Source organism: Emydura macquarii, unplaced genomic scaffold, assembly GCF_026122565.2.
Source record: "Emydura macquarii macquarii isolate MOO-44397 ecotype Brisbane River unplaced genomic scaffold, CSIRO-AGI_Emac_v2 contig_1644, whole genome shotgun sequence".
Lineage (NCBI taxonomy): Eukaryota > Metazoa > Chordata > Testudines > Chelidae > Emydura > Emydura macquarii.
In genome coordinates, this window is record NW_027131781.1 from 12,312,204 (window position 1) to 12,335,484 (window position 23,281).

At 40.5% G+C, this 23,281-nt stretch overlaps 1 protein-coding gene across 5 annotated transcripts in view; it reads left to right on the plus strand.

The window, feature by feature from the left end:
- Positions 1-23,281, plus strand: part of AKAP13 (A-kinase anchoring protein 13) — a 297,054-nt gene that overhangs the window by 216,531 nt on the left and 57,242 nt on the right. For 4 of the 5 annotated variants that reach the window (XM_067555646.1, XM_067555644.1, XM_067555647.1 and 1 more), the window contains 5 exons: positions 1,387-1,748; positions 5,140-5,193; positions 9,219-9,281; positions 12,296-12,488; positions 14,747-14,852. In XM_067555646.1, coding sequence (XP_067411747.1) covers positions 1,387-1,748; positions 5,140-5,193; positions 9,219-9,281; positions 12,296-12,488; positions 14,747-14,852 — 778 coding nt within the window. The remainder of the gene's footprint in view (positions 1-1,386; positions 1,749-5,139; positions 5,194-9,218; positions 9,282-12,295; positions 12,489-14,746; positions 14,853-23,281) is intronic. The other variant, XM_067555649.1, reaches the window with a different exon arrangement.

Genomic DNA, 23,281 nt, shown 5'->3' on the forward strand with positions numbered 1-23,281 from the left:
AATTATGAAGTATTTTACCAGCAACTATTTTCAAACACCTCATATTCCCTTTTTAACTGCAGTATCAGCTTTTAGCCGATATTTTTGTTCTAATACAAACACAGAACAAAAACATACAGACTCTGGAGTGGTCTAATTTACTGATTTTGAAAGCCCACGATATTGAACTTTGAGGTGCCCCATAGTGGGAATGTGGTAACAGCATTTGTGTTCACATTCATCACTGTTATCTGTTACATTTATAAAGGCACATCTCTCTTCTGACCATTGAATTTGATACTCTGTTATCTTTCTGCAAATGAGATTTGACAGACTGCAGTTCCTCGAATGCTCAGTTCCTGTTGAGTATCCGTGAGCCTGCTAGTTGAAGACAGTTAGCCTCTGTGACTTTGGTGAATGGTCCATTATATACAACTGGATGGATCATTATGAATATTATTATTTTAAATGATACAGTGCAGGGCTCTGCAGCAGTATACATTGAAATTTCCCACATTGGCCTTCGAGGGCAAACACCATTTCAGTATGAAGGTGATGTCATAAACATGCTTGCGTTTTTTTTATACTACCAAGAACACAGGATTATCATATACTGTCTTTGGGATGTATTATTAGCATGTGGCCTATGGCCAAATAGAAGCAGCTTTGGTTCCACTTACTGTTTTTGAAGCAAACTAAACATAAAATTATAGTACGAGTCAAGAGGTGTCCCACAAGGAGACCGATCCTGTGGAACAGTATTTTTCAGTTATAGTTGGACTTGACAAATACTGAGAATCCTGGCATTAACTTTTTGATAAACAGAAGGTAGTTGGGGGTGGGGGAGACTAATCCTTTATTTTTGTGTTTCTTTTATGCTACTGAATGATGTTCAGTTTGTGCTGTGTGGTACAGTGGAACAGTATGTTACGCTTTCAACTGTAACGACTGGAAGCTATAAATCTGGCTCAGATCACACAAAGAGGACTGAGTTTGCTGACTAGTCATATGACCTAGCCATCATCCATGCCCATCATTAAAACTACATAAGTGTTTGGCAGGCTTATAGATCTTTGCCTGGTAAAAGGCTCAGGATTGGAATTGCAGGAGAAGATACATTGTAGGGCTACGGTGCATTGACAGAACTCTAAGAAGGACATTAATAGAGTAGCAGGAAGTGATGTCATGTCTGGATTGGTTTGCGTCTGCAGAACTGAGTGGGGAACCCAAGCATACCTGTAGCAGGATGAGTTATAGGGTAGGATGAGACAAGGAAGCAATGTTGTAGAAGGTGACTTACACAAAAAAGAAGGAACAGGCCTTAGGTTTTGTGATGACTGGCTCTCCCCAAGGCTATCAGTTGAGAACTCTCTTAGCTATGATTTGTTTTTATTTTTGCTGTAACAGCCTGAAGAGGAACAGTCTGCTTGTGATGTCACCAGTTCCAGCTCGTCAGCGGATGACACAGTGTCCTTGGAGAGGAATTCCTCCCTTGGGAGTGACATTTCCCTTCCACATGCTCTAAACCTCAACAGGCCTAAGGAGATGCAAGCTCTGGATGGAAGCTGCATTAATATGGCAGCTGAAGAGGTAGGGGAGAGTGAACTTGGTGGCTCAGGAGAGATGGAAGAACAGATGGACAGTATTACAGAAGTGCCTACCCACTCCTCTGTCTTAAGAAACTCCATGCGACCACTGTCACCTTTCCGACGGCACAGTTGGGGGCCGGGGAAGAATGCCGCCAATGAGGCAGAAATCAATCACAGGAGGTGAGTGAAGGGCTTGTTCAAAACTGTTTACACGCACACAAGAACATGCATGTGAGCTTTGCAGTTGGCATTTGAAGGATGTGGAAAAACACAGAGAAGTGAGGTCATTCTTAATTATTCTATTCCATGAACTCAGAGAGAGAGAGAGAACCACCTACCGCAAAAAATCCCCACAATAAACAAAGCAATATCCCTGATTTTTAGTTGTATTTTGAATTCAAAGTTCTTTATGTCTACAATATATTTTAACTTTCCAGAGGACCATTGAAGTGAATGGAAATACCTTGGACCAGTCCTTAATGTGAATTATCACCACCTGTTCTTATACAGAGAATTTTGTTAAAGGATTATCTTTTGAGTGTTAAATCTAGGTGACCACAAAATAAACACAGACACTGTTAATCAGTAGGTTTCTCACATTCAGGTGTTGTATGGGCTATAAGGGCTTTAATGGAAAAATTCAGGCCTTCAGTTTTGGGGCTGGAGTGGATGGGTTCCAATTTGACTCCTGATAGAGTTGCAGTATTGAATGACATGAGGAAGTGGACAGACTGTATACAGATACAAACAACTGACAATGCCTGGGGCATTCTCTGATTTTTTCCCCTCGGCTCTCTCCTTTCAGGAAGACTAGGGAAAGCCACAAAGATAAGGCATGCTGTGTGTCTCTTGACACCAGCTACTGTGAAAAGACAGAATGTTCTTTTCCAGAACCACTCTTCCCTTGATCTCCAGTTACAGAAAAATTCCACCCATAAAGTAATTGTTTAGGAGTAAGCCCTCTGCATTCTGAGTATCTATCAAGTTCTCTGACTCCCTTTGTACCCAGCATGTTCTTACACAAATCAGCCTTTCTTCATTTCCACTGCACAAAAATTACTTTAGTTTTATGCAGTAATTTAAGATTCTGGTCCTGTTGAAGCCAGGTGAGTTTGGCCATTGATTTAAATAGGACCAGCATCCCTTAGAGCCAGAGTGGTCAAAGCTTGTTCCATAAATCACATATATTGCACACCCACCCTCATCAGCAATATGGATGTGTGGCTCGTTAAGACTACAAGTCCATCAAGAATCAAATTGGAACCCATCCAGTTGACTGCTGGGAGTTGTTGTTTTCATGGATCACAGCTCTGTATTAACAAGTAACATCTCACAGTCAATTCCATTATATTAAAATCAAGAGTTGTCCTTTGGTTCCTGGTAAGGTGCCAGGGGGCAACGTTTGGACACCCTTGATTTAGAGATATTGAGCACCCAGGTGCATAAATTCCCTTGACATTGCTCAACATTATTTGCATGCACTAACGAGAAAGTATAGACCCTTTAAATTATACATTTTATCTTGTCTAAAGCTAAACTTGAGAACCATTCAGTACTCTGAAAGTAACATGCATTGTTTGCTTTCTTACATGACTTTGCCACCCTTTCTGGACTTCATTCCAGATTCCAGGATTACACATAATTAAAATAATACCAACACTTGAAAACAGCAAGAGAGGCAACTTCAGAGAGAAAATCTGGTTTATGACAGACTGAGTCTATAAGCTCATAAATTCATTTTAAAAGATTTATTTTGTATGTACTGAACTTATTATGTAAGGATTTCTGAGGGTAATAAACTCTGCATAGTTGGCAATTACAGCTAATGCTAAGCAGATGGAGTTAAAGACTTCTGAATTAGAGGTCGGATGGTTATGTTTGCGATATGGGAAAATATTCTTACTGTGAATGATTTTTTTTTTTAGTAATGAAATAGAGGAATTATTTTCATATGTTCATGGACACAGTCATGAATAGGCAAGGGGTATGTCTGTCTGAAAGGTGCAAAGGAAAAGTCAGTTGAGGTTTTGCACCTCTTTGCTTACTTATGATGTATAAAGGCCTGGAATTGAGTTTTATTCAAACTGGTTAAATCTGTGTGTGTTTGTTTTTGGTTTTTGCTAATAACTATTTACCTAGAATACTTTTGTTGGGATTTAACTCCTCCATCTCGTCAATTAAGGGTTGTGAGGGCCTGATTCAACTCCATTCAAGTCAAATGTAGTCTATTAACTACAACAGAAACCCCCTGAGAGAGTTGCCCTTGTGAGACACCCTCCCCACCCTACTCCCCGTAAGTCCTCAAGCAAAAGCAGGGAAAAACAAATTTGATATTCTCTTTATGCTCCACTAATTTTTTTACCATAGAAATAATCTTTTTATTCAAAGAAGAATTAAAAACAAGATGTGTTGAGCCTTTTAAATATCTTTTTAAATATGCTTTTTAAAACCGTTTTTCTTTATAAATCTCATGAAGAATAGTTACAAGGCTCCAATGGAGCATGTTCGTCCTTGGTAATTCTTAGGCTATGTACACACTGACGGCAGCAAATTCGCCGCCGTCAGATCGATCTTTCTGGATCAATTGAGCCGTCAGTGAAGACCCGCTCGATCGATCCGGTAGTCGACGCACTAAAACCATCCCCGCAAGTGGCATAGTGCTGTGTCGACGGGAAATGCGTTTCCCATCAGCGCAGTGCAGTGAAAATGCCATGCACAGTGGAAGTTAAGAAGTTGACGGGAATTACACAAGCTACTCTGCATAGTTCAACTGCCGCCGAATTTTCAGGTAAGTGTAGACCTGGCCTTAGAGTTCACACTGGGTTTTATACACCTCACACATAGGGGTAGTCCATACTGAAAACTCAATAGCAGCACAGCTGCACGTCTGATAAACACACTGTATGCCTCCTGTCGACATAGCACTGTCCAAATTGGCGTGTAGGTCAGTGTAACTTACGTCCCTCGGTATGGCTTATTCACACCCCTGAGTAACGTAAGTTATACTGATATAAGTGATAGTGTGTACGAGTGCTTGGGTTTGTCGACAGTGCAATCACTGGGTGGATTGCAGCTCATATAGACATACCCAAACTAACTTACCTAGTTAGCTCAGGTACAGGTATGGAACAGCAAAGTTGCGGCAGCGCAGGATTCACTATGGACTGTGCCAGCCCACTTGAAACCCTGGTCAATTACTTAGGCGGCTAGCCCATACTGAAATCATGCTACCACACCTTCACTGCTCTAGTGCCTAAACCAGCTGTTGAACTAGCACTGACTAGTTTGTCCTTGTCTACATGTACAGCTGACCCATGATTGGCTCCAGCTTCATGCGACCATTGTCAGTGACCAGTTATACTTTTTTCTGTATACAAGGCATTACCCTGAAATAGAGGGAGACACATTGCTCCCTTAAATGCTATAGCTTTTACACTCTCCTTTTCATTCATTCCTTCTTCTGTTTGTTGGGGGGTTTTTTTGGGGGGAAGGGGGGATGTTTTCCCTTCAGTTGTCATTGTTCATTTTGTTCCATTCTAATCACTGACCACTTTCCATGATTCATTTTCAGTTCAATGCGCGTTCTGGGGGATGGTATAAGGAAGCCTCCCATTCATAGGAGAAGGTACAGAGCCAACTAATTTGACTAACCATTTTGCATTTGAATGTCTACTAACTTCATACTCACGTTAGTTAATCCAGTTTAGATTGAGTACTTCTCAGAACATTTGTCTTATACAGACACAGATATCCAATTTCATCACTCTCACCCTGGGCCAAACATTGCCCAGTTTTTACAACCTTCAGTGCACGCTGCAAAGCCATTCTTTCCGGGGCTTTTTGTTGATGGGGTGGGCTGAAGGATATTGGATGTTGTGGATTGGAAGCAACCAACAACACAACATATTTAGGACTAGCGGTTGAATTAAAATGGGCAAGTAATTGTTTATTTGGATGTTTATCCTTTACTATTGTTTAAAATATATCAAAGTCCCTAGATCTTCAAGATAGGCACATAGGAACATATTTTAAAATAATACAGAAGATGCATAATGCACTTGGTTCACCTGCAATAGCTGATTTCATTTTAACTTTCTGGAGTTTTTTAAACTCTGCCTCTTAAAAGCTGGAAAATAAGCATGATTTTTATACCAGTTTTTGTCCTTTTCCTTCTAGCAAACATTTATGATTTCTTATCCTCCCCATACATTTTTTTATATAGATAGATGTAGGTGTAGATAGATATAAAATAAGGATAAGGAAAAGCTACCCCAATTTTATTGTTGAAGCATCAGTATGAATGAGTTCTGGTTCTACAGAAACATTAAGTAGACCCTATAAAAATAGTTGCAGCTATTACTGTTAGAATTCTTGGAGATGCAGTAAGGAATCCTTCCTTCCCCCATTATGGCCCTGGTTTTATGGGGAATTTTTGTTCGTTTTAGTTGTTGGTTTTTGTCCATGTTCTCCCTGCCACATCCCACTCACATAAATTCCTTTGATGTATCCACTTCTCTGGAATTTTACTGTACTTACAATTGTGCCATTATTTTGACTGGAGAGACATACCTGCTCCATTGATTGACTTCATATGCCATGACATTCTGCTACTGCCACAGAACATGGATCTCCTGGTGTATAGCTGCTTCCTAAGGCCTTGCTGTAGTGAAGGGATTCAACAAACCACTGGTGCTGTAACTGGTTCAGTTGCACCAGTGAGAATTTTTTTTTTCTAAGTGACCTTTGGTTCTCTTCATAGTTGTGTAGAGGGAAGCGTTAGCTCTTGACAAGCCTTTGATACAGCAATTGACCTTGGCTCTCAACTCCACAGAAGCGTGCGCTCTTACACCTTGCTGTAACATGCAGAACGCTAAGTTTTCAAGCACAGCCTCAAGGAATGAGTGCTTTCTGTGCCTTGTACAGTATCTTCCTTTTGCAGTGCAACACAGACTGCACAAACCTCAGTGACATCCTTAGTGTATCTAATTGTCATACGATAGCCTGTGAGAAGAGCAGGTGAACGTGAAAGGGGAAACTGTGACATTTCTCCGTGCGTCCCCTTGAGACTCTCAATCCAGTAGTTCTTCATGCTTCCTCACACCTACAGTTATCCTTTTTTCATTAACATACCTGGCCTCAGGTTATTGTTACACCCACCCTTAGTGGAACACTGTGGACTGCACTGGGCTCAGACTCCAAGCTGCTCTGTACTTTGTAAGGTGGCATGCAGTGATTGCCTTGTGAGCACATGCTTTTTGCCAGCTGCACAGTGATATCCTCCTGACTTCTACAGAGGAGCATGGGATCCATAGTGTGCCAAGAGTGTCCCTATGCTGACCGTAAAGAGAACATGTCTGAAGTTGGTCACTTAATATCACCACTTACCTTGCAATTTAGGCCAGATTCTTTAGTCAATCTACTCTTGTTCTATTTCTTTACGTCTGCCCCAGCCTCATAGCCATTTCGATACCCTACGAGCAGTGCCACCGAGAGGAAAGTGGAACAGCCTCAAACTAATTCCAGTCTCTAGTCTGTCACACAAATGGCTCTTCCCTCTTCTCCCACCATTCAGTTTTGCATGGGGTTGCCAATAGATTGTGGGTGGCTCACCAGCAGGATTCTAATTCTATACATCTGTGTTTTCCACAGCTCTTGCCAAGAATTCTTATCCCTCTCTGGGACCTTCTGCCATTTCCTTCAAGCCTCCTACTTCTTCATCTCTCAGTTATAGAGTTCTACTCATTTTCTGCCCTATAGTTTTGTAGTCACACTATAAAACTAATATGGTTTAAAAATGCATGTATATAAAGATAATATATATAAAATCTACGGCACTGTCTGCTGTAGGTTAATTTTCATAGTTAACTCTTTCTCTACCCCAGCCCTCAATACACACACAACCAGGTGTGTGTGCTGGACCTTTGTCTTAGGGACACACTGGTCATTTAAGGGTGTTCAGCAGTACACTAAAGTTGAGAGAGCAGGTTGTGGAGCTGTAAATGGCGTGAGTTATTTGTGGTATAGCAGTACACTGACTCTCTTTGTGTCCTTGAGCAAGTGTCTTGTCCCCTTTGTCTCAGAGTCCCCATCTGCAAAATGGAGATACTGTTTTACTTGATGATTGTAATGCACTTTAAAGGTTGTGCAAGTTACAGCAAGGTGCTTGTTCGTAATGGATATTTTTGGCAATATTCTGGAAGCCTTCAGAAGAGAGCTGCTATATATCTGGTGGCCTGCAGAGCAGAGGAGCTTCACTACAGATGCATTGTGGTTCAGTCAGTAGCCTCAATATGAAACTACCTGGACAAACTGGACAAACCTGGACAAACTGCTGCTGAATACCCTCAAACTAAAAACCACGGTTCATTCAGTTCACTGTGTTTACTTTTTTATTCATTTAGGTTCCTTGGCCCCATTTCTGAGTACTTCCAGTTTTGCATGGAGTGCTAGAACAGAATTGGGATGGGGGAAAGATAGTTTTATGCCCCCTTGCACTCCCTGTATTCTGGGGCCACTTGGAGCTTGTCTAACTCCTGATGTCAGAGCAGCTCCGGGCTGCTCAAACTTTCTCATAACCCCCTAGGTTAGAGCACAGTGCTCTCTGGCCCTGCTTCCTACCCTAGGGGCTGGGAGCAGGACCAGTGTAAGAGTGCCCTGTTGGCTCTGTGTTGGTGCAGGACCTTTCTTATGCAAGGGGCAGTTTTCTGCCTCCTGTAAGCACCATTGCTCGAAGAGTCTGTTGGGCATATTTGTAGGGTCAAATTTAATGGTGCAAATGCTAACTCACAAAGAAATAATAATCAAAACCATTGTTTAAAATGAAAACCAAAGAAATCGTCACTGTGTTTTGAAATTCTAAGTATTGTTTTATGATGTAACATGGGAGACTGCTTCTTGGAATTGGTATTTTGACAAGAGAAACTTTCAGGGTCTCTGATTTGATTCATCCTAGATTCATAATGAAATAAAAAGGAAGAAGCATTGTCTAGACAGAACTTGAAGTCAGGAGAGACCTAATTTTTGCTCAGGCTCTGATGCTGACTTGTTGTGCGACCTTGATCATATCACTAATTCCCTTGCCTCATTTTTCCCCATCTGTAAAATGAGGTTAATAATGCCTACCTCATGTGGAGGGAGCTTAATCCATTAAACGGTTGTGATACGTTTTTCAGATCCTTGGATAGAAGGTGCCCTAGTAGTATTAATTGCTATTATTATCAATAGAACTCTTACCTCATGGCCATTTTGGTTTATGTGGAATTTCACCTCTATGAATCTTAGTCCCATTTTCTACTTATAAAAAGCACCATCACAGTCGGTAGAGGCTTTCACCCAGGGGGCATGAAGAGTGAGCTCCCCTTTCACTTCTAGAGGTGGTTGTACCAGTTCAGTGTTGTCGCCGGTTGGTGAGAGCAGATCGGGGGAGATTGTACTGCTCCTCTGCCTGCACTGTCTCTGTTCTGTGGTAACTAACAGGTCTTTAGTCTCTGGGGGTTGCTGATCTGGTACCTTTCACCAACCATAAATTAACATACAACGTAAAAAATCTTTCTAAAATTAAACAAGTGTAACAGTGTCTTTAAATATTCCCTCTCCGTAACAATCCAATAATCGCAGCCCTTTTCCTTTCTCTGCCTTTGATATCCCCAGTTTGAGCTGGTGTCCCTCTGGCGTACAGTACATTACCATGGGTGCTGACTTAAATTGTAGAAGGTATGGTATAAATAAATATGCAGCCGCAGCAAAGGAGCACTGCAAACACAATGTTGTCAGCTTTTTGTGTGGCAGTCTGTTTCTCTGCTGCTCTGACTGAAATGTGCTTGTGTCCATTTGCTTTGTCTGTTTCCCCCTCCCCCCAGTCACATTTGGTATTGGGCTCTCTAGAGAATGGAGTGCAGGTGAAGGTCTAGTCTCTGCTAGTTTTGAGTGTTAGAGAAGTTGCATTATTCACCTGGAGCTGCTTTTTTTCCTTTGATGATTTTTAAGGCACATCTCTCTATACAGGCAATCAGAGCAATGAAAGCGACAACAGAAAAATCAAAGCCAGAGTTATTGAGACACCATTATGTTGACCTCTATATGGACTGGTATTTTATAGGCATTTAAATTCATACAGACTGCTCCTAGTACAATGAGGGTTCTTTTTCACTTTCTCTTGAGCAGAGAGACAAATCATTTAAATCTTTCTAGAACAAAACAGTCTGATAACCACAGATTTGGTTTTCCCAGGCACTTAAAACTTGCATGTCCTGTAGAAAGTCCAGGGTCAGAATTAATGATCACAGGTCAGATCCTCAGCTGAGGTACATTGGCATAACTGAAGATCTGGACCCATATTTTTTTGTCCCTAGTGCTTAAAGGATAGAATTTCTAACTGTATTTTCTGGAGACTAAATAACTCTGTAGTTTGGAATACAGATCATTTTACTTTAGAACACTGGTTTGAATGTGATCCAAGTACAGTAGGTAGATATCACAGATCATTACTAGCTGAAGACTGTTTAGTGGCATGTGTGAAGTGAGTTGCTGTTCTGAGCCCAGTTGTTAGAAGATAGATGTCAATATCACAACAAACTACCAATGGGATTTTGGGCTGGAAGAATAAAAGCCTGTCTTCCCTAGATAAAAGGAGTAGGACAGATTTCCCGTTGCAGATGTTTGAGAGTAAACTTTACAATGCATGCTACAGCTAAACACAATGCAATTAAAGGCTTTTGTGAATTGATAGAATTGCAAATGCCTTGGCTTATCTTCTCTCTAATTTACTAACCTGAAAAAAATCTTTAGAAGCCAGATGTGTGTGTCTTCTGATTTAAGATTTACTTCAGCTTTTGCTTTCAAGATGATACATGTTTGTCAACCACTGGTACCTCCAGTGATATGTAGAATGCTAGTATTCATTTGATGACTACCTGGATTTAAAGCTCCACTGGCTGTGTAAATAATCGGTACATTACAATTTTCTTTCCTTTTAACATGTTTTGAAGCTCAGTAGCGAGTTAGATTTCATAATTAACCTTGATTCCAAATGTGTTGTATGTATTAAATATTCTCTATAAAACACTTGCCCCTCAGCCAACCACAGCAAATTGTCATATAATATGTGATGCATAGAGGACAATCAAAAGAACATAAAGTCTCACTGTGATGGACAATTTGTCGTGAGGCACTCCTGGGTCATGAAGTAGCATTTGAAATGCTAAAGTTAGATAGCAGGATCCTATCCTAAAGCTGTTAGGAGGGTGCACTGGAGCTAATTAGTTCATCTTTCACTTTTAGAAACATGGGTTGAAATCCTCGCTCAAGCCAAAAATGAAAATGTGTGTATTGGTATCATCTTTAGTTCCTATCGTATATTGGACGATAACAAAAGGCACCCGTCTCAAGAAAGGCCCTCACAATAGCAGAGTTTGCTACACATCAGAATTAAGCTTAGTGATAGAGCGGTGTTGGGGATCTAGGATTGGCATAGTCGGGGGTACTGCAGGTCAGGAACGAGGTGCATCTCCAGAACTGTAAGGTGACCCAGGTCTGGAATTGCAAGAGATGCTCCAGGTCAGGATAAAGGTGCTGAATACAGTGCTTTTGATAGAACGTTGGGGCTGGGATGATAATGTGAATTATATGTGATATAATGATATGTGGAGGAAAGCAGGGGGAGGTTGGTGTTGCAGGTGAGAGTTGACCTATGCTAGCATGACTCTTCATAGGGAAAACTTGCATATCAGCAGCCATCACTGTGCCCGAGTCTGGCCAATTCTTTAATAAGCACCAGTGTTGCACACCCATGCTTTTTATTTTGTTTAGTTTCAAGTGATCATGTTTGGCTCAGTTGGATAACCTAGCTGCGTAAGCAAAAGCTGAAATGTGACTCATTGGCTGATGGAGACAGCACTTATTTAACACTGAGATTTTGGCACTAATGCCCTGCTGTCTGCCAAAGCCTTGTATAATGGCAAATGCTAAACAGCATCAAGGAACATTTCTGCAAAGAAGGGTTTTACACTTTCAGTATATTGCTGTCTATAAACCAATGACTTCATAACTGTTGGAGGCATGGCCATTTTAAGATTTTCGTAGGCCCCCCGACCGAAATAACTAATTTGATTTTAAGCTATTAATAAATAGTTTTTTAAAATAAAAATAAAAAAGTATATATAATTTTTTTTTTTTTGGTAGGGCCTGAAAGTTTCATAGGCCCTAGGCACTGTGCCTATTGTGCCCTGGTTGGAAGGTATAGAACATTTCATGGTAGAACATCTATTCAGGTGCAAATCGAATCAGCATATATCAGCTATGTCTAGTTTAAATTGAGCCTTACATTAAAGCTGAGAAAATAGATTGAGTAGAAATAAGCACACCTAAAAATGCTTTCAGTTTTCCTGTTGCACTGTTCAAGAGAGTGAGAAGGAGTCCAGTAACACAGAAATGTATTGGTCTGTTATTCTCAGGCAACCATTTGCCTGATTGTACCAAGATACTGCTGTCTGCAGTGAAAGGGATATAATTATTAAATCAAGCCATAAGATGCTACCCACACCAGGTCACACATATCGCTCAAGAAAGTAACACAAACTGAGGGAATAATATATGTTTCACTCCACTGTGAATGTAGAGGTTGCATCCTATTTGAATTAGAGCATGGCTCATGCACACAGGTCAGGCAAGTCATTGTGTGTTAAAGCCTTAAGAATTTTCAGACTCTGACCTCTCTGATTTTTCTTCAGTTACAGCCTAGAAGGTCTTGCAGGAGACTCCGATGATAACAAGAAGCCCTCCTCAAATTTAGAAACTTCCTCCCTGAGTTCCAAAGACCTCAGGCGAAGTCCATTCGCTAGTGATGAACGTGGCTCCTTGGTCTCACTCACTGAAGAAGAAGTAGAATCTGAGCAGGGGGAAATCAGAGGGTTTGACCAGCAGGTAAAGCTGTACTTTTATTGTTGTTGAGTTTTCACAAAACTCTAAATCAAAGGCTCCCGAGCTTTGCCCAAGTGAGGGTCCCCCTTGCATGCATAATACAAAATATCTTCATCTTTAATATAGAGTGGTTCCTGACAAAAGCTAAAAGACCCCACATGCATCACTCCCACTTGATCAAAGCAGCCTTGCTACTCAGCCATAGAGGCAGCATAGTTAGACCCTAGGACAGAAAACAAAGAACTCCTGAGTTTCTGCCACTGACTGGATGGTCTTGGAAAAGTCACTTGCCTCTGTATAATGCAGTTAATAACACTTCTCCCATAGAGGTGTTATGAGGCTTAAAAATTAACGTCTATGTGGCACTTTGAAGATGTGATGCATATATAAGTACTAAGTATTATTTTATCTGTTATGTTTTTTAGATTTATACCCATAACGTATAAGAAAATGAGGACCTTTCTCTTTTATAATAACCTGCATCCTGATTTTTGTAATGGCCTCATCCTAATGTAACACGCAGCAACTAAATGCAATGTCACAAATGGAGAATTATGCACATTTAGTTTCACCTACTTAGAGAGAAGTGTTGATATAGGGATGATTTTATCTGGAGAGCTGGGCCTGTGTTTTGTGGACATGTATCTTCAGTCTATTTTATTAAAAAGGCATTCCAGTCTCAAATACATTAAATGCATTGAATTTCTGAAAGCCGCACTTCTGCAGTAATGCTGTTCTGGGAAGACACCAAAGAACTGGTGGTTACCCAGCTGTCCCTGTTTAGAGAGAGTCTTTGTTGGCTGATCCTGGCACATTGATTTTCTTGGACATCTTTATGAGTCTCACACAGATGAAATTGGTGTTGCTTGGTGCATCTGTCACTTGAGCGTCAAAGTATTGTTGAAAGTGGCATTTGAGTTACATCCTAAGTAAATCCTCACTTCCCAAGGTGATGGGAGTAACCATGTCTCACGATCTGTGAGAGCTGGTATTACTATGTGGGATTGTATGTAGTAGCCATTGCTTTGATGAATGGTGTTCATTGGAAGTCCCTCACTTCAGGTACGTACCCTTAGTGTCAGACTCTTACCATTTTGTACTGTCAGTCCTGTTACACTGTGTAACCTTGATTTGTGTGTTCCCAATTAATAGCTTAAAGGATAAGGAATAGAAACAAACTGAACTTTTAAGGTTCAAGCTTCCGTGGCAGTTACAGATACATTAATGTATTGGAGGACTGAATGACACAATGAGTGACAGAATTAAAGACTTTATTTAAAATAATTAGTTAAAGCAAACAGGCATTACATTGCATTTATACCTATGTTGCAAGATAAAATAGTGCATCTAGGGTGATCTGTCCCTGGATGAGAAAAATGGGTATATAATCCTTTCTCTGATGGAGAATGAGCACACTAATCTAAAATTAGCATACTATCATTTATATAATCAACAACATAATCACAATAACACCCTTAATTAATTAACATTAGGCCTACCTTTTACTGTAAATATATCCTCTACCATAATTAAATATTTTCTACTTTCTCATTGGCTGTTAAACATTACACATGATCTTAATTAATGTCTATGTAAATATCATTCCAATAACTATCAATACAGATAGCATTCTTCCAAAACATTCACATTTTGTCTAAAATATTTGTTAAAACTAGTTAAAACCAAAACCTGTTTACAAAATGACATAGGGTTGTGTCAGAACTTCTCTCTCACTCGCCTCTTAATTATCTCACTTCACTCATATTTTACTAGGCCTTATTATTATCAAGCCCAAATTTAAGGCCCCAAACCATATTTTCTACTTACATTTCAATACGTTTCTATTTAACATAAGCAAACATCATCTCTATAGGCTACAGCTGGAGGGGTTGAAATCACAGCGGTATTTTCACTGGCCCTCAGACAATAAACTACATACATTTTATTGGCTTGCCTGTGCTTGCCTATATTTTTGTTATATAATTATATTTGTTTCACATTTTTAAAGATGTTGCATTTCACTTTTACAATTCCTCTGTTTCTTTGTCATGCTGCAATTCCCCATTTTTGTGCTGTACCACCTTACTTGGGACCTCTCCTTTGGGGCAGATATTCTTGAGTGTTTTAATGTCCCAGTATTTAAAGGGAGGGTCTTCAGCCACTGGGCAACTAATACATTTAAACACTACAGTGTAGTCAGCAATTGGAGTGAGGGTGGTGTTTGGCATATTTGCTTAATATACTTGTTTTCTATTTTGCAGACACGCCAAAGATCACAACCGCATGGATTTAGTTTCTGTTCTTCTGCCACCTCTCCACTGACCAAATCCATTTCGCTAATGACAATCATTCAACCAGGACTTGACTGTGAGTAAACATGACTTTCCTTCTTCTTTATCATCCCATATGTAGTATTTAAGTACTCCTTGCTAACTTCCCAAGATAAAATCCCTCCAACACCTTCTCTTTCTTTCCAGTATTACTTAAGGTAGACATACACTTCTTTACTGTATTTAATCACAGGGGAGGGCCATCACTCATTTTTAGACTCAAATTTACTCCCTTGCATACCTAGAATTATTTTACTCTGTTAACATAAATTATTGGTATCAGAACTGATGTTTCCTGAGTATATTATAAAAACTGTTCATGATAAATCCTGAATCCTTTTTGAATTTCTTTCTCTGCTGTTAATATAATACTTCTTCTTTTGAGGTATTACTTTTCCATGTCTTGGAGAGTTGAGAGATGTAGAGACATAGGCCTTGTCTACACTAGAAAGTTTTGTTGATGCAAATTACAGCGATGATCAAAAAGCACTGTAATCACAACGATTGTACCCGTCCACACAGCACTCATTGGTCAGGGAAGGTCATGACGCACACATCTTCAGGAACACTGGCCTGTACAGGGACTTTGTTTTCAATTTTTCCAATGGGGGATGTCGAAATGCCCATAGCGATCCTGGGAGACCCAGTCTACCCCTTTCTGACATGGCTCATGAAGCCTTATACAGGCAGTCTAGATAGCAGCAAGGAGTTCTTCAATAACAGTTTGAACAAGTGCTGAAGGACCATAGAATGTGCATTTGGCAGAGTAAAAGCTCGCTGGCGATGCCTTCATGGCCGGTTAGACCTAAACGAGGAAAATATTCCCATGTTTATAGCCGCCTGCTGTGTGCTCCATAAAATTTGGGAAGCTAAGGGTGAAAAGTTTCCCGGTGGGTGGAGCGCAGAGGTGGATCACCTTGTGGCTGAATATGAAGAACCAGATGTCAGGGCTGTTAGAGGGGCACAATGTGGGAGGTGGGGATTTGAATCAGCGAGGCCTTGAGGAATCATTTTAATAATGAGCACCAATAAGGTGTCTTTATAAACAGCACTATGCTATGCTATGACTGTTGTTCAGCTTGCACTGTGTATCAATGTGAGGTGCAGCCACTGTGTGCAAGACACAAATGAAGATTGCTTATCCTTCACAGAGTATGTCTTCATTAAATAACAGTTTTTCACAACACACACGGAAAGCTGGGCTGGAAAGGAGAAAGCAGTGAGGGGCAGTTTGAGCTTTGACAGCTGGATATAAGTCCAGCTGTCTGAAAGGGTGGAGTGAACAGGCTGAGACAGACCAAGAGTTTGGTAGGAATGTGTGGGTGGAGTTGGGGAGGGCATGAAAAGCAGTTCTGTATTGGCTGGAGGGGATGGGGGGCCGAGCACGCATGAATTCAGTCTGCAGCATTATGAGTGACTTTACCAGTTCTGTTTGATCTTCCATGGCTTTTATCATGTGCTTGTGACCTGCTATCACTTGGTCCTGCTTTTCTCTCCTCTTCTGCCTATCAATTTTCTGATTTTCAGACACAGTGCGTCTCCATGCCCTTTTTTTTTATTCCCCCCTGCCTCAAACAACTGGAGGAGTTTTTGGAACATCTCCTCTTTGCTTCTCCGTGATCATTTTTTTATCAGCCACAGGCGCTCTGCAGATGTGGAGGGATTTTCCCTCAAGAGCACATCGGTAGAAGCACAATAAAAAATGAACAGAAGCATTACTATGAGTGCAATAATAGCATTGATGCATTACTGTAAAATATACCTCGTTCTCACTGTCCCCTGGCAAGTTCACAGTTCAACAGTCAGCCAGGACATGGTGAGTTATGCCCAGAGGGAGGGGGCACTCAAGCTGGGGAACAGGTTCTTGGTGGTGGTTTGGATATTGATGCAGGTAGATAGGAACAAAATTTCAAATTATGGCACTATTTTCCACACGCGGGTCTATAGAAGCCAATATCTTACTCCTGAGAGTGTGCAGCTTCAAAGAGGATCCCTATGCTGCTCCCCTGTGTGCCGTTTTGGTCCCTGCACAAGTCATTGCCAATTGGCGCGAGAACGTTTCCTACAATGGGGAAGAAACGAAGCAGCTCTGCTGAGGAATCTCCAGCAGATTCCCATGAAATCTCGGTGTGCATTAACACACTTTTCTGCCACATTGCCTACCTAAACAGGGGAATGGGAAGCACATGCAAACACAGCTACTCTTGCGCATTTCTATACCTTCGACCAGATGTATAATACAACAAAACAAAGAACAGTTGTACCTCATATAACCAAGCAGCATCAGCTCAAAAAAAAAGCTCCCCTCTCCTCCTGCTGCCATGCCAGAGCTGGAGGGCTGGAACTTGCTAAAACCCTCCAGAACAAGAAGAGGTACTGGCTTCCCATGTCAGCAAACAACCTGGTTCCCTGTTCCACATCATATTCCAATTTGACTTCCTCGTCTATGACTTCTTCGTTGGGTTTGAGTCTGGTGCCTGCTGCCTTCAGGCCCTTGGAGGTATCCACAGGTCTCTTGGCAGTAGATGTGGGGTCACCGCTGAGGATGGCTTCCAACTCCTTATAGAAGTGCATCAGAACAACGGTTTCACTCCCTAGCCCTGTGGTACCCCTGCCGCAGCTCCTTGATTTTCACATGGCACTGCAGCGTGTCCCGTTCATAGCACTTTTCTGCCATTAAATGAGAAATTTGACCATACGTATCAAAGTTCCTTTGGCTGGAGTGGAGCTGAGACTGCACAGCCTTCTGTCCCCAAATGCCGATCAGATCCAGAAGCTCTGGTGTTCTCCAAGCGGGAGAGCGTTTGGTGCTTGGAGCCTCCCTGGTCAGCTGGGAAGATGTGATATGAGCTCTCCATGCCAACCAAGCAGGAAGTGGAATTTCAAAAGTTCTCTGGACTTTAAAGGAGAAGGGGCGGATGGCTGTAGGGCAGCAGAGTTCAAAATAATGGCCCAAGCAGTCATGATGGGCATTATGGGACACTTGCTGGAGGCCATTTATAGCAACATAACCGAGCACAGTGTCTACAATGGCGCTTTGTCGCTAAAAGTTTGGTGCAAAAAGCTCTACATCTCTCATTGAGGTGGTTTTATTTTGTTGCAAAATCATGGGAATTGGGTCTGCAGGGGGTGATTGCAGTGTGTATACCGTCACTGTTTTGGTGCAAAAAGCTGACTTTGGTCGACAAAAGTCTCTAGTGTAGACCAGGCCATAAAATCCATACGTTCTGTATCCTCAGAAGAAAAGCCGTAAGACTAGTGTTTAAATCGGAGAGGGAATGGCCTTCCTTATATTTGTTCTCTAAAGAAATTTACTCCATTAATATTGCTGTTACCAAGATCAGTCTTTCCATGGGTTGCATGGCATAACTTCAAGTTGCATACTTTCAGGAGAAGCAACAGATGCAGAGGTCAAATTTCAAAAGTTCGGGGTAGTTTTCTTAAGTTAATTTCAGTGAAAGTTTTCAAAGTCTTCTTTATTTCAGGTGTGCCTGAGAAGGGGAGGATCACATCTCTCTTCTCACTAAATGTTGGCTGAACTGTGTGTTTGGTCTGCTTTTATACAATTCCTCATTGGTTTTGAGAGACCAGCTGTGAGTTTTTTCTCATTACTGAAATGCACATGATCTGTAGTTGATTCATCAGTCTTCACATGCTGTGGATTACATTTTACTAAAAGCAACCTGTCTGTTTTTGGCCCATTGGCCAAAACCATTCAAACAAAGTAAATAGAGTTACACCAGAGATTAATTTGGACTTATTCTTATAAAAACCAATTCTGTTTCACCTAGATGCATCATGGTGCTCCTGCCCTGAACTCAGTGACAAAACAGTCATTTAGTGGGAGCATCAGGCCCAAAAGGAGGCTACTGAAAAGAGATGCTTTAAAGTAGACAGTTTTATTTAATTTGGAAGCATGCTGGGAGAACCATACCGAGAGGGTGCCTTGTGACATTTGTAAGTTCATTGCCCTCATTCTTCCATGATTAATAAGCATGTGGCCTAGAGGATGTGTCCCATAGCAACAGTAACCAAAATACCACCAAATCCATCCAATAAAAAGAATACATATTACTCTATATTATGTCACGCCCTCTTTCCTTCTTTTGCTCAAGCTCTTTTTTTTTTTTGTAAAAAGCAAACAGTTTGTTGGCATCATTTCCAGTTGCTAACCAAACACTATAAATAACATAGTCCCAGAAAAACAGACTTCTTCAGAGGACCAGAAAGCTTGGCAACACTAACGCTTTTCTCTCTCTTACTTGGAAAATTTCTGTCAGGCTCACTGAACGGATTGCATCAGTAGGAGACTTATGCCACCTTCTCACATTCAAGTAAACGGCAACCCATTTCATAAAGAGGTTTCCCTCATAACTCACATTACACGTACCAGCAAGGCCTGAATTGGGAGCAGATAATTTGTTCACAGATCCTCCCTTTTTTATATTTGCTTTTGTCTAGTTATCAGAGAGATCAGCTCAACCAGAATTCTCTCTCTGTAAAAAAACACAGGGAGTGAAAGGAGTAACTCAAACAGGAGGCTATGGATATGGAATATTGTTAATCAAACCAGTTTAGCGCGGAATGGTAGGGTCAGTCTGGTGGCTAGAGCTGGGTACAGGGAGTCACAAGTTACATGCCTAAATTTTCAAAGCTCTCTAACGTTGAGTGGCTAATTTGAGATGCCTTGGAAAAGCCTGATTTTTAGAGGCCAAGTGCTCAGCACTTCCTCAAAATCAGGCCCCTTTAAGATGTTTGAAGTTAAACGGCTAAAGAGTAAGGCATCCAAAATCATTAATCATTTTGAAAATCTTGGTCATGGGGTCTGTTCCCACCTCTGCAACTTACTGACTGTGGAAACTTGGGCAAAACACTTCACCGTTCTGTGTCTCCATTTCATCATTATGGTAAATCCCAAAGAGATGTAGCCTCCTTGTAGAACAAGCGCCACCCAGATTGATCTCTAGCTAGGTCATCTTTAAACCAGTAATGATGATAATACTTGCCAGCCCAAGGGTATTTTGAGCCTTCATGTTGGTGAAGTGCTTTTGTACCTCTTGTTGGAGGATCTCACAGTATAATATACAACTTGTGCTGTATTTCCAAAACTGAACATTGATTTGTTCATTACAGCATACTTAATTACACAAAAATAAATCTCTGATTTCATAGAGGTAAATAAAATCTAGAACAAGTTTAATTATGATTATTCTGTCCATTAGAATAATTTTATGTTAGATGCTATAAAATAAAGTTTATCTCAAATGCTGCACGGTTGTCTGAATGGGAAGAGAAAACAGCTTCTTTTAGACAAATGCTTTAAGAATAAAACCCAACTGGATAAATGGTTAGGGGATTTTGGCCTTATATTTGTGTCTGCACATGCATTGTCATGTGTGTTTGACTGGGAGCTGTTTCTAGGATTGCATTTCCTTCAATCCCTCCAGATCTGTTGTCCCTGCTTCATCCACACTATCCTGAGGTAGTTGGCTTCTGGTGCTCTTAACATGCATTAATGTTAATGCTGCAGCGTTTTATAGAATCAGAGAGTTCTCAAGAGCTGTTGGCTGGAATATTCAGAAGGCTGCTCCCAATTTTGGAATAACACATTTCCAGTGAGGAGAATTGTTACAAAGCCAGGAACTGCTAAAAATAAAAATAACTAAAATGAAGTAGGGACTAAGCCATGCCCAGGAAGCTTGTTCTCTCTAATTCAAAATATTGCTGCTCATCTTTGCTCTTTCAGAACAGTCTGACAAGATAGTAACCTAAAAAGGAGAAGAAATAATTCTTCACAATCATGCTTGTCAGAGCCAAAATGCAGGGAACATGAATGATTTGTTTGTCCATCAGCAAGTTTAATAGGGTATATGAATAAAACTAAAACTTATTTTGTCTGCAAGTGTCCCAGCTAAATGCCTTCCAGAGGGAAATGCATCTGAGTATTTTGAAATAAGCGGTGCCATTGGTTTTTGAGTGTCACATGACCTCGATCAGTCCCTGCAATGCACAGGCATATTGTCCAGCATCAGAGAAAACACTTGCAGGGGATTTTTCATCTTGTTGCTTGTTTTTGTATGGGTAATCCTGTGCGTTCTGAATTTCAGTTTTGTCTTGAGGTACAGAACCAAAAAAATACAACAGTCGCTTTATAAATGTTTGTTTTTGCACTCATTTTCTTTTCAGTTGTTCCTTGAAAACTGAAATTTGGTTCTTTAGCATTTGTTTCCTCTATTGTGCATGCATGCACGTAAGTTCGTGTGTGACAAAGGATTGCTCGCAAGCTCTAGGATATGTACGCTGTTTTGTTGTTGTTGTGTTGCTCAGGAGGGCTGAGTTTTGCTGTAGGCATTGTTGTATGCTTAAGAAAATAAAGCATTAAATCATATATTGTTTTGTGGGGTAAAAGGCATGAGGACTCAAAAGAATTACATTGATCTTGAAGAAAGTTTTTTAAAGTTAGGTCAAATTTTTGCCCAACCAATGCCCCCCAGAGGTAACTTCCTATGTCACCTCTCTATTTTCTTTAGTGACTTCTTGCAGCTAACTGCAGTGTTCCAAATGTAGGTGCTATCTTGTGTCTGCTAGGTTGCTCTTTAAAGAAAAAGCTACTCTTGCATGGCTCTGAATTGCACCGAAAAAGATTGTCTACTCTCCTTAAATTCTTAAAGCTACTCTCATTTCAAGTTGAGTATCAGTCTTCCCTCTTTCTCCTTTTTGCCTTTATTTTCCCATATGGAAAATCCCTGTGGTGTTCAATAGAAAATAATAGCCACCCTACAGAACTTAATAGGGATTTATATCCGTGCTGTAGAATTGTATAGTATGGTTAAAAACCTGTAAGATCTAATAGAGAATCAGACCCATTCTGTAGTTTTGTTCAGAGTAATTTTATAGAATCCTACTAATTTTATATAGTTTTTATCCCTATTAAATTCCTTAAGACTTTGCCATAAGAGCTATCATGGCTGATGGGACACTATGCCTCTATTTCGAGAAAAATGGTCTCTTTAGCCAGAGATTAGAGGGTCTCCTGCTATCAAGTCACTTCTCTTAAAATAAATTAATCTAAAAAGCCAGTACAATAGAATCCTCTTCATATGTGAAAAGTTCCAGAGGGGTAGCTGTGTTAGTCTGTATACAGCAAAAACAACGAGAGTCCTGTAGCACTTTGAAGACTAACAAATTAAATTTCTGTTAGGCATAAGCTTTTGTGGGCTGCAGCCCACTTTGTCAGATGCCTTCATATGTGTAGATTGAAGAGAGCACTGAAACGTGCCGTGAGGCATTGGCACTGACTGCTAGAAAAACACACAGCACCAGGAGATAAATATTATAATTTCACAAATTGCATTAAAATAAGAAAAATGCAAAAAATTAAAGTATTCTACAAACTTTTGAGTTGGTAGCTTCAATTCTGTTATTAATAGACTGGGATCCACAGCATACAATAATTTGGTGCCGTAGTTGGCAGACTCATTAAAGTTGGACTGAATAGGTCATGAATACTCAGCCTCCCTATAAGTAGTTCCTTTAGAACAAGAGTTAAGCACATTGAAAGAGCAGAGTAGGAGGAAGGTTGCTGCTGTCAGTGCTGTATTTGTTTGAAAGATAAACGGGATTTTAGATCTCTAGTGCTATCAATTCAGCACCTTTTTCACTGGCATATCATTAACTGGATTTTTTTAAAGAGTGGCGATGGTGGCAACATCACCAAATAAACAAATAAAGACAATAGTTCAGCAAAAGTGTTTGGCTGCAACAGCACTTGGTGTGCCATTTTAATGGACAAGCTGTGCCACTTACCAGTATTCTGAGTCATTGAAATGGATTGCACTGAGTTGGTTCCCTGGCAATTTCCCGATCCGTTAAGTAGGCGCTATTTATTCCGGGATCCGTTAGGTGAATTGTACTGTATTTGGAAACATAACTGTTCAAATATAATATCCTATTGAGCACTGCTACAAAAAGCTGCCAGTGAAAATAAGAGAAGTCTTGACCCCAAAGTTATGCATGGAATTAAACCTGCACCTTTTAAAATAAAAACGAAAACAAACTCTGAATTTTTTGCTGCATATTTCTTTTCTGAAAACAGCTGCTCTGAAGACATTTATTTTGCTTTGTTGTTAGTTGCTTTGGGCTGCTTTCCTCTCCTTTTTATTATTAAATGCATTTTCATGCATGCTCTAATGTCTGCTGTTAACCCACTTCTCAGCCCAGAGACGGACTCGACCATCCAGACGAATCTCCTTCTCCTTCAAAATCTCTCCGCTCATTCCTAAGTCTAAAACTCTCTTTTCTATTGGCTCTTCTTCCAGTGATGAGGAGGAGGAGTTGGATAGTAAGTAATCATTTTACATGAACTGCAGCCATTATGGGTGGTGGTAAAGGGAAGGTATTTCTGCTTTTTAGACCTTGCTGTTTTATCTTGTGCGCATTAAACTAATCTTTCCATTGCATGATGCC